Below are 11,770 nucleotides of genomic sequence, written 5' to 3'. Positions count from 1 at the left end.
CACGCAAAACTATAAATAAATAACAGAAATTATTTAAACAGTAGCAAGGAAATATCTTTAACAAATAAACAAATACTTGTTCCTAAAAAATATTTGGGCAATAAATGACCATTGCAAACATGTTAGGGAGGAAATAAAAAAAGAACAGAATGAATTAATGGAGATGGCCCATGGAGTGCTTACAGAGATACGCAGTGCTTTAAATGCCTTAATTATTTAACGACTACGAATAAAAATAATATAAAAAGACTTAACCTAAAACCTGAAAAATGGGAGATAAAAATAGAAATAGAGGTAATAATTTTTAAATATAAGAGCATTATTGACAATTATACACTTTAATTTGAAAATCTAAATAAACTTAACAAGAGAGAATGCGGCTACATTGTACTTGGAAATAGAGTCACATGTGAAATATGAACTTCACTTTCATTCATTACGCTTCAAAGAGAATATTCATGTGCTCAGCGTGTCCAGAGTGCCATATACAAGAAGACGAGGTGTCTGAAATTCAGGTCATGTAGGTAATGGGGAAAGTCTCCGTGTGGTAACACCTCAAACACCTGTGAGCCAAGATGGGAGTCAGTGTATGATGTGAGAGACAGAGAGCGTGAAAATCAGAGGAAGGCAAGTATCTGCTAGAACAAGGGGAGCAACACGTACCGGGTCAGCACAGGATGCGTTCCCTGGGAGGTATTGAGGAAGGACCAGATGTACAGGGGACATGTGGGACAAGATGGACACCAGAGTCATTCTCTCTCAAAGCACAGAGTCTGATGACAACTTTGAAACTGGGTAGGTCCCTCTCCTTAACGGATTCAGTGTGGAATGCCATGGAAACCTCTCCTCCAGCTTTTTTCCGGGGACTGGACGGTAGATTTTTTCCCACTCATTCAGGTAGCGTATCTTCTATGTTACAAACAAGCGGTTCAAAGGAGTAGTCAGAAAAGGCACCTGGAAATACCATTTTAGAGAATTGGAAGAATAAAAGGTCCTTGCAAAGATGTGCAAAGCCTTGATTAATACGAGCTTACACTCTGTGCAGTTGTACATTTGACATGTGCTTTCTTTCATCTTATCCATTAGATACAAACAAAAACTGTGAAATAGAAAAGGAAAATTATACTATCTTTATTTTCCATATTTTAAAGTTCAGATTCAGAGAACAATCGTGACTTTCTTAAAGTCAGGACTTAACCGGTGTCGGGCTGAAACTCTCGAATTCCTAGAGCAGTAAATGATTTCCCCACCATGTCACGCCCCTGTGTCTGAGCCCCCTTCAGCCTCGAGCACCTTCTTTTAAGCTGGACATAACCTTAAGCCAAGAGTATAGTCAGAACTTTGGGGCAAACAAACTGAAGCTGGAGCAAGAGATAAAGGTTTTTAAGAGCCTTTGGAGAACTATAAGTCATGAGGAGGAAAGGAGGAGGAGGAGAGCTAACCTTTAGTGACAGACACTGTGTAGTCTCCTTTAATCTTTACAACAGCCTGGAGAGGAACGTACTATCATGGCTGCTTTGATAACAGAACATTTAGATCCTGCGACATCAAAGAACTCATCCAAGGCCACACACTCATACCAACGATATTACCGGAAACTATTATGACTTGAACACTTAGTGACACATTTGGCCCAAATGTGTGTGTACCGTTGAAAACGTTTTAACTATAAAGTCTTAAGAGAAACCGCAGTCTTTCCAATCATTTTCCGAATGGCCACCTGTACGTCTTTGTTCCTAAGGCTGTATACCATTGGGTTTAACAGGGGGGTGATGACCGTATAGGTCACTGTCACCAGCCTGTCTTTGCCTGATGAATATTTGGCTGAGGGCTGCAGGTAGACAGAAGACGCACAGCCGTAGTGGACAATGACCACAATAAGATGGGACGCACAAGTGGAGAAGGCTTTCCGCTTGCCCTCAGCGGATGGGATCTTCAGGATGGTACGGACAATGAAGCCATAAGAGATGCAGATGAAGATCAAGGGCACAACGAGCACCAAGACGCCACAGATGAAGATGATCAGCTCATTGATGTAGGTTTCGGCACAGGCGAGTCGGATAACCGGTGAGATGTCACAAAAGTAGTGGTTGACCTTGTTGGACCCACAAAAAGGGAGGCTGAAGACCAAAGTTGTTCCCACCAGAGATATTAGGAAGCCACTAAAAATACACATTGCTGCCAGCTGTCCGCACACCCTCCAGTTCATGAGAACGGGGTAGCGCAAAGGCTGGCAGATGGCGGTGTAGCGGTCATAACCCATAACTCCCAGAAGCAGACAGTTGGTGACAGCAAAGCCGAGGAAGAAGAACATCTGGGTGGCACAGCCCATGAAGGAGAGTGTCCTGAGGACAGAGAGCAGGTTGATAAGCATCTTGGGCAGGATAACGATTGTGTAGAAGACTTCAGAGGTTGAAAGGACACAAAGAAAGAAGTACATGGGTGTGTGGAGGCTGTGGTCCAGGCGGATGACGGAGATGATGGTGAGGTTTCCACTCAGGATGATCAGATACAGGCAGAGAAAGAGCACGAAGAGGACAGGCTGCAATTCACCGAAGCTGGAGAAACCCAGCAGTAGGAACTCAGTGACCTGGGAAGAATTGGCCATGGAGAGTGGACGCCACAGAACAAAGCCAGTGTGATCAGTTCCAGGGACCTCTGGGATGGAGGAGTCAGAGAGACTTACCCTTCATAATGTAGCCAGCACCAGTCTGGTGTGAATGAGAAACAACTGGAAAGAAAGAGAAAAAAGGATTCTAAATTAACCAAAAATTATCCTAAATTAATACGTACCCACGGTGCTGTTTCTCTGCCAATGATTTTAGCAGTGAATTTGGGGTAAGTGTTCCCACAAAGGCACAATATTGGCTCACATAAAGCCTATCCTTTCGCCCCCCACCCCACTCCACTCTTGCAGACTTACATACTCTCCACTTACTTCTTTGGTAATCTAATATTCAAAAGAAACTTTATGTTATGATTTTCCGTGGTCACAGTTTTATCCACACTGCTACTACGTATATTCCATTAGCAATAGCACCAATGTCTGAGGGTCTACCTCTCACCCACTTTTAATACATTCATCATCTAGGGAAACCCTCTTTGTCTGTCTTTGTGTTGCTGGCTTCTGAGAATACAGTTCCTTTTCATTACTGTCAACCCCATTTCCATGCAGTCATCCATTACAGGTTAATTTGGTTTAGAACTACTGCTTCTGTCTTAGAACTAGTTTTATGATTCCTCTCCACACCCTTGTAGGACAGTAAGCCTGAGTCCACCTGCAGAAAACACATGGCTGGAAGAATGTAGTTTTGAGTCAGCATTTGCTGGTTGCCCATTGGGTTGCACATCTTCTCCTTGATATACCTGACTTGGAGACTCAACGGACCATCTTTCCCAGGATCTGTATCTGAATTCTTGAGCAGGGAGGCTCAGATACTTTCCTTAATGCTTCTAATAAGTAATTGTCGCTGGTGCTAGATTATATATATTTTAAATCAAAACGTTCTTGTCTTCTCCCACCCCTTGCCCAGATCTGTTTCTTCTCGATAAAAAGTTTCGAAATCCTCCTCATCATATGAGCTCTAAATTCCTGAGACATGTATAAACACATGATTTTTCTCATCCTCCATATGCAATCTAGTTTTGTTCTACAATCCTTCCAGGATCATTTCTTCTCTTTGGTAAGAAATTAGCTCTTGTCTGGACTTCTCCAAGAGCATGACAGACAGACTGCCTGGATTATATCTCATTCCACTCTAAACCGTCCTCCACTATGGCTACAGAGTTTTCCTTTACAGGACAAATCCTAACCTTATTAACAGAACTAAATGACCCTTAATTATGTATAGAGTTAAAGCGATCATACTCTGTGTCTCACACTTCTCCCAAATGTACCTTTCCACACATAACTGCCACTCTACGTTCCTTCACATGCGCTTTCGTGTTGAGGAACTTTGAACAACCATGTCCTTTTTTTAGCCAACCTCCTAAATCTGGAAATCATCCATGCTTTGTTTGTGGTTGCTGTTCTTTTCTTCTTTTAATGTGACATTCTTTAAATTTAAATCAAATTACTCAGTTAAAGTAGCATGTACACATTGACTCCTCTCTACAACTTCCTGTTTGAGCTTTATTGCCACTTTCTCTTGGTTTCCTCGGCAAATGCCAGAATCTCAGTTGTTACTAGCATTATGCGGTTGTCTTTGACCTCACGACGTGTCAATTACCAGACATACAGCAGTGTCTAGTATATACCAGGTGCTTGAAAGCTTGTTGAAAAAAAATAAATGACCCATAATCCCAGGGTTTCTTCCAAATTATTTCAGAATACCCAGGAGGTTTGATTCCAGGGGTTGTCCGAACTTGTTCCCTTAATATTCATTTGACATATAATATTAACCCTCTGCTTCAACATTTTGGGATTAAAAAAAAAATCTCTCCAATGTCATTCTCTAAATGCAGAGACAAAAGATTCATTAAAAATTGCTGCTTTTCCAATTAGCACAATGTTTCCTCCATTATCTCAACTAGACAAACTTTTAAATTTTAACTTAATTGCACTGCTAGGCTTAAAGACGTTTGCAAATAACAAAACTTCTATCATTGTTTGCTCTTTTGCTTCGACAGAGGGATAGCGAAATTTTAAAATGGGACTACAATCAGGAGCTTTCGCTCCTATTTTAGTATCTTTGAATTGCCCATCTCTAAACTTTATAAGTAAGGAATACGCACCGCGCTTTTGACTGGAACAGAGTCTCCACTGGCGCTCTACCTAAGAAGACATCTCCAGCTTTCCAGTGTCCTGGTTTCCATCCTTTGAGTTTGTTCTTTTATACGACTGTCCCCAGACAAGGCAGTGACCTGTTATCCAGGGAGGGTTGGGGTTTGTTTGGAAAGGAAAGAAAGACCATGTTACTGGGTGACCATTCTGTCACCGTCCCCCACAGCACTCACAAGACATCACCTAATTTTTCAGAGTCATCCTTGGAACCTATGAAGGAACTGAAATTTGATAATAAATTCCTTATTAAAAAACAAAAAAACCCAAAAACCTTTGGTTCTCCTTAAACCTGGTTGAGGATGCTGCATAAAATATTTGGTGAACAGAAGAATTTGGAAGGGAAGACGTTACAGGTACAGAGAAAAGCTTTGGGAAAATAAGGAGAAGGGATAAATAAAAAGGAGAATTGGGTAATTTAATTATCTTCTTAACAGTGGAATCAAAACCACACTAAGATACCACCTTACGCCAGTTAGAATGGCAAAAATTGACAAGGCAAGAAACAACAATTGCTGGAGAGGATGTGGAGAAAGAGGATCCCTCTTACATTGTTGGTGGGAATGCAAGCTGGTATAGCCACTCTGGAAAACAGTGTGGAGGTCCCTTAAAAAGTTAAAAATTGAGCTACCCTATGATCCAGCCACTGCACTACTGGGTATTTACCCCAAAGATACAGACGTAGTGAAGAGAAGGGCCATATGCACCCCAATGTTCATAGCAACACTGTCCACAATAGCTAAATTGTGGAAGGAGCCGAGATGCCCTTCAACAGATGACTGGATTAAGAAGTTGTGGTCCATTTATACAATGGAATATTATTCAGCTATCAAAAAGAACGATTTCTCAACATTTGCTGCAACATGGACGGCACTGGAGGAGATAATGCTAAGTGAAGTAAGTCAAGCAGAGAAAGACAATTATCATATGGATTCTCTCATCTATGGAACATAAGAACTAGGAAGATTGGTAGGAGAAGAAAGGGATAAAGAAAGGGGTAAAGAAAGGGGGGGTAATCAAAAGGGGGAATGAAGCATGAGAGACTATGGACTCTGAGAAACAAACTGCGGGCTTCAGAGGAGGGAGTGGGGGAATGGGATAGGCTGGTGATGGGTAGTAAGGAGGGCATGTATTGCATGGTGCACTGGGTGTTATAGGCAACTAATGAATCATGGAAATTTACATAAAAAAGCAGGGATGTACTGTATGGTGACTAACATAATATAATTTAAAAAAAAAAGAAACAGGGGCGCCTGGGTGGCACAGCGGTTAAAGCATCTGCCTTCAGCTCAGGGCGTGATCCCGGCGTTATGGGATCGAGCCCCACATCAGGCTCCTCCACTATGAGCCTGCTTCTTCCTCTCGCACTCCCCCTGCTGTGTTCCCTCTCTCGCTGGCTGTCTCTATCTCTGTTGAATAAATAAATAAAATCTTTAAAAAAAAAAAAAGAAACAAGTGGAAACAGTGACAGAGAGGGGGGAGGGAGAGAGAAGAAAAAAGAGATGGAGAGAGGGAGGCAAAGTGAGAGGGACAGAGAGAGGGAGAGAAGGAGTAAAAGAGGGAGAGAGATGGAAGGAGGGAGAGAGAAGGAGAAAGAGGGACAGAGGGAGAGAGGGAGGGAGAGAGAGGGAGAGAAGGAGTAAAAAAGGGGGAGAGATGGAAGGAGGGAGAGAGAGAGGGAGAAGGGGGAAAAGAGGGAGAGAGGGAAAGAGGGAGGGAGAGAGAGAGGGAGAAAGAGAGAGAAGGAGGGAGAGAGACAGATGGAGAGATAGAAAGAGAGAGAGGAGGAGGAATTTTCAGTCTCTAATACTCTCTGGCCTTTATCTGGGGCCCACCCATCAGTCACATTTTTTTTTTTTTTAAAGACAACAGTTAGTGAACTTTCTCTAATCTGTACAGGAAGAGTTTGCTGTTTCTACTATATTTAACATTTAGTATATTTCAGGATTGTTTCCTGTGCTTTTACCAAAATACTCAGCCTCTTATGTCCCAATTATGTTGTCCTGATTGTCTCTCCAGTAGACTTGAAAACCTCAGGAATAAAGACCATACCTTATTCCACATGAATCCTCAAAACTTAACCCAGTATTTAAATTAATGATATACAAGTGCTTGATGAATAAATACATTGAATAGTCCATTCGTTAATTAATAAGGAACCGAATTAGTTCCTTGTACAGCCTCTGGGTTCCCTGTGCACCACCCTGTGCTTCTCAGTGAGAACACTGCGTATGTTCTCTCTCATTTCATGTTCTCTATAAATTTCATGTTCTTCCTTTATGTTTTATTATTATTTATTTATTTTTAAAAGGGGAAAGGGGAAGAGGGATAGAGTGAGAGAGAATCAGAAACAGACTCCCTGCTAGGTGTGGAGCCTGACACAGGATTCAATCCCACAACCTTGAGATCATGACCTAAGCCAAAATCAAGAGTCAGATGCTTCAGTGACTGAGCCACCCATGTGCCCACTTTCTTTCTAAATCGAATGCTATGCCCCTCCTATGAAACAATCAAACTGACTCTGTGGCCCTGCTTTCTTGTTGACCTCCATCTCTTTCCCCACCATTTCCACCACCCAGTTGTCCTTTCTGACATTTGATCACATTTCCCACTACTGATCATGGCGGGGGAGAGTAAGTCACTGACTCACGAGAAAACTCAACAATTCGAATTTCGACATACAAGAAATGACTGGATTGTCACTAGTCTTCTCAATAAAGAAATCAGTCCCTAAATAAAAATAAAAAATTTATAGTCCTTCAAATCAGAGTGCTAGTGCCCAGTGACATGCAGGCCTCTTCATCCTCAGACACTTCCTCGAAAGTTCTGTGAAGTTTTCTAGGTAAAAATTGCCAGAATTGTCTTCCTTGTCATAAGGTACCAGAGTTCTTCTTTCATTTTCCGTCAACTGCCTGAACCAATATAAGGAAACTGTCAGCATGACTCCACAGAAAAATATCACCTGTGCCTCTTCTCCACGTGCAGTGTAGCTAATGCCTCAATGAGCGTCACCAAGGGTGTTTTTCCTTTCTGCATCGGCATGGCCTCAATGCCTTGTTGGTAATTGAGATCCCCACCTCCACAGGGAGCTAATTACCACATGGTGCCCAATGCTTGTCCGTAATTTCCCCAATTAGCAAGTAGAACTATGGAAGTACGCTAAGAGAATTTGTTGGTCAAAGAGAAGGCCTTTTCTAATACACCATGGGGATTCATTGGTTTCCTCTTCAAAATTCTCTGGGGACTCATAGAAAGGGGAATGTTTTCTGGACACGATTTGTTGAAACAAACATCAATGGAAGGACCTCTTTTGAGTTTCCCTACCTAATGACTCTAAATTTTCATTCTCAGGTTGGAGGAAACCGTAAAGTTTGCATTCTCATTTCTGACATCTGTAAGAGGGGAAGAAAGGTGTGAACAAAGGACAGAGTATTAGAATGGCGGAGGCAGCATAAGTGTTTCAGACTCATGGGAAACATACTTGCTCCTAGAATATAACGTGAGCATGATTCGTATTTGTTCAATAAATAAATAAACAAGGTAAGTTTGGGTTATGAAGAAAAATGTGGGGGTGCCCTGGTATAGGCAGGTTTTAGCTGAGACGTCTCCTTTGGTAGAACGTCCTCCCATTTTCAGATTGCATCTTTATTCCCTCTCCCAGTGAGTCCAGACACATGGGCTGGAAATAGGGCAAATGCTAGGCCCTGATGGAAATGATTCCAAAAAACTAAAATATAGAGATGGGACATGATGCCCCGCACTCACGAACCAAACAAGCAAGGGAAGAATCTTGATATTTGACAGTTTAACATTCAGACCGGGAGTATTCAATGAACAACAAAAGACAGTAACAAAAAAAAAAACCAAAACACTTTTAATGTTCACAATTACAGTTCACAATGAAATTATAATAGATGTGAATTTGCATCCCCCCAAAAAACACAGGTGCAACCTTCATAAGAAAAAAACTATAAAATGTTCACAAGGAGACACACTAATAATGGATAACTTTCATAAACCACTCTGCCCAAATGAAAATATCTCTAAGAATTTTGAAAGCTTAAGCAACAAAATAGTGAAGTATATCTGATAGGTATTTATTGGAATTTGTGTTCTAATGAGAGTACACATATTCTTATCAAGGCACATGAAGTATGTATGAATATTGGCTGTGTATTAAATCACAATAAAAACTTGAACCAAGGTCACAAAGTCATAAAAATACAAACAATATTCCCAATCCTGGTGTAATACACTATCCAATGAATAACAAAACAAAAAGACTCTCCCACTAAAGATTTTTAATATCTGTGAAATAATTGTTGGGTCAAGAGGAAATGCAAAGCAAAATGAAATAAGTTCCAGGAAATAATATCAACTACACTCCATGTAGCAGAATATGTGGGTTAAGTTTAAAGCAGAGATGAGAGGAAATGTCACAGATTAATTATATATATATATATATGTATATATATATACATATATATATAATTAACACATGTGTTTATACATATGACTTAAAAATGAAAGTACGTAGAAAGCATCAGTAAGTTAAATGGAACAACAAATTAAAGGAAAATTCAAAGGAAAAATAATACAAATAAAATACAAATAAATACAAATAATAAAAGTTGAATAATACAAAAAAAATTAAAAACAATGGTATGGGGAAAACACTAGAATGCATCTGTTCATTCACACTTATGTTAAGTTCTTTGACAACAATAGACAAAGCAAACTACCACTATATCAACAAAAAAAAAGTGAAGATAACTATACATAGTATAAAATGACACAGGAAATAATCATTTCTAAGAAATTTTCAAATATCAGAATATTTTGTACAAATTATACAAAGAATTTTAAAAGTCTAGAATAAATGAATAATTTTGTAGAACACTAAATTCCATATATGATTGACTAAAAATTAAAGTGGCTATAGGGGTCATTTTTCTTAGAAGAAATAGAGGATATTACCACAGGGCCATGCCTCAGAAAAGGCACTGTGACTGTATTATTTCACAGAATTTCAACAAATATTCAAACATGAAATGATCTCAACCCAACATACAATGGTAACTCAATAAATACTTTCAAGATATAGAGAAAAACCCATTTGAATCTTCAACTCACATAATGTTAAAAAATCTTTTGGGTATGTGAATACAATGCAAAAAACTTAAATGCTTAGAAAAAAATATATCACTAAAGGAAAAAATTGGAAACGAAACTTAGAGATAATGACAAATCCTCACAGTAGTAATAACCAATGATTTGATTGTATAAAGTGAAATATTTACTTGCAACAAAAGCACAATTAAAGATATTAGAAAAGAAACAATTAGAAAATTTCTCAAAAATTATCAAAATGTTGGGGTGCTTGGGTGCTCAGTAGATTGTCTGACTCTTGCTTTTGGATTAGGTGATGATTTCAGGGTTGTTGGTTCAAGCCCCACATCAGACTCCAGGCTCAGGATGGAGTCTGCTTGTCCCTCTCCCTCTGCTTCTCCTTCCCCCCGCCTCTCAAATAAATAAATGAAATTGTAAAAAATTATTGAAATCTTAAAAAAACTTATGGGCAGCTGAAAGATAAAATAACTAAACTCTAAAGTAGAAAATGCATATAGGCGTACAATTGATAAATAAAAGGCACATAAAAAGCATACAATTCACTGAATAGTTAAAATTTAATATTAATGAATTAATTTAGTTAATAGGATATGAAGTTTGGCCCATTACTCTTCGAAGGGCTGAATTGAACTCCTTACTCCTCAGACTGTAAATCATTGGATTGAACAGTGGTGTGAGGATGGTATAGGACACAGATATGAGGGTGTCTTGACTTGAAGAGTAGCTGGACTTGGGCCTTAAGTAGATGAAAGAGGCACAACCATAATGAACAGTTACCACAATGAGATGGGAGGCACAGGTGGAGAAGGCCTTGTACCTGCCGGTGGAGGATGGGATCTTCAAAATGGCAGAAATGATGCGGATATAAGAGACCAGGATAAGTAGCAGGGGAATGACCAAGACAAACACCCCAATCATGAATATGACTAACTGACTGAGGCGCGAATGATGGGATGCCACCTTGAGGACAGGGGCTATGTCGCAGAAGTAGTGATGGAGCTGGTTGGAAGAGCGGAAGGGCAAATGAAATACCATGGAGGTGATAATCTGTGCAATAGTAAAGCCACAGGCACAAGCAGCAGCCACTAGTCCCACACACACACGGTGTCCCATGAGCTCCGTGTAGCGCAGAGGGTTACAGATGGCCACGTAGCGGTCATAACCCATGGCCGCCAGCAGGAAGGAGTGAGAGCAGCCAAGGAAGAGGAAGGTGAACATCTGGATGGCACAGCCCAGGAAGGAGATGGTCTTCTTCTGGGCCAGCAGGTCCACCAGCATCTTGGGTACAATGACGAAGGTGTAGCAGGTCTCAGAGCAGGAGAGGACGGCAAGGAAGAAGTACATGGGGGTGTGAAGGGCTCTGTCCAGCACGATGGTGGAAATGATGATGGCATTGGTGCCCAGAGTGAACAGGTAGAGGGGCAGGAAGGCAATGAAGAGCAGCCGCTGCAGCCCGGCCAGAGAAGAGAAGCCAAGGAAGGTGAACTCCCTCACCAGGGTCTCATTACCCCACTCCATGCAGAGCACCCCCAGGAGAGTCAGAGACAGAGACAGAGCCCAGGGTCCGGGAAGGAGAGTAGAAATTATGGGAAAATCAGCACAAAGTCTGGAGGCAGGCAAGTCCTTCATTCCCCCTCAGAAAGGTCTGCTAAGAAAAGAATTAAGGCTAAATATACAACAGAGGATCTGACGGCCATTTAGGCGGCTTTCTTTAAGACCAAGTCCACGGTATCTCTCTACCAAGGGTTAAGGATCTGTCTCATTGGTTTTACCTGTATCTTACTTAGGGATTATCGTGTTTGTCCTTTCACTGGCATCCCAAGGAAACTAGCTCTCCAAGTGAAAAAGTATGTTTAATTC

At 40.7% G+C, this 11,770-nt stretch overlaps 2 protein-coding genes across 2 annotated transcripts; both read right to left on the bottom strand.

Moving 5' to 3' along the window:
* Window positions 1–1,666: 1,666 nt before the first annotated feature.
* Window positions 1,667–2,608, bottom strand: LOC123783729 (olfactory receptor 10R2-like). The gene has a single exon (XM_045784655.2). It carries the CDS (start codon window positions 2,606–2,608, stop codon window positions 1,667–1,669), a length of 942 nt encoding a protein of 313 aa, XP_045640611.1.
* Window positions 2,609–10,486: 7,878 nt separating this feature from the next.
* On the bottom strand, window positions 10,487–11,428 carry LOC123783726 (olfactory receptor 10K1). The gene has a single exon (XM_045784653.2). The coding sequence runs from the start codon at window positions 11,426–11,428 to the stop codon at window positions 10,487–10,489; it is 942 nt and encodes a 313-aa protein (XP_045640609.2).
* Between the last annotated feature and the right edge of the window lie 342 nt (window positions 11,429–11,770).

This window comes from Ursus americanus, chromosome 2 (genome assembly GCF_024610735.1).
Source record: "Ursus americanus isolate L20-20 chromosome 2, mUrsAme1.1.p, whole genome shotgun sequence".
Taxonomy (NCBI): Eukaryota; Metazoa; Chordata; class Mammalia; order Carnivora; family Ursidae; genus Ursus; species Ursus americanus.
Note: the sequence above shows the minus strand (reverse complement) of the source record. Positions and strands in the feature narration are given on the sequence as shown.

What these genes read in the sequence shown, in the direction of transcription:
- LOC123783729 (XM_045784655.2), bottom strand. Translation starts at nt 2,608, where the DNA reads ATGGCCAATTCTTCCCAGGTCACTGAGTTCCTACTGCTGGGTTTCTCC.
- LOC123783726 (XM_045784653.2), bottom strand. Translation starts at nt 11,428, where the DNA reads ATGGAGTGGGGTAATGAGACCCTGGTGAGGGAGTTCACCTTCCTTGGC.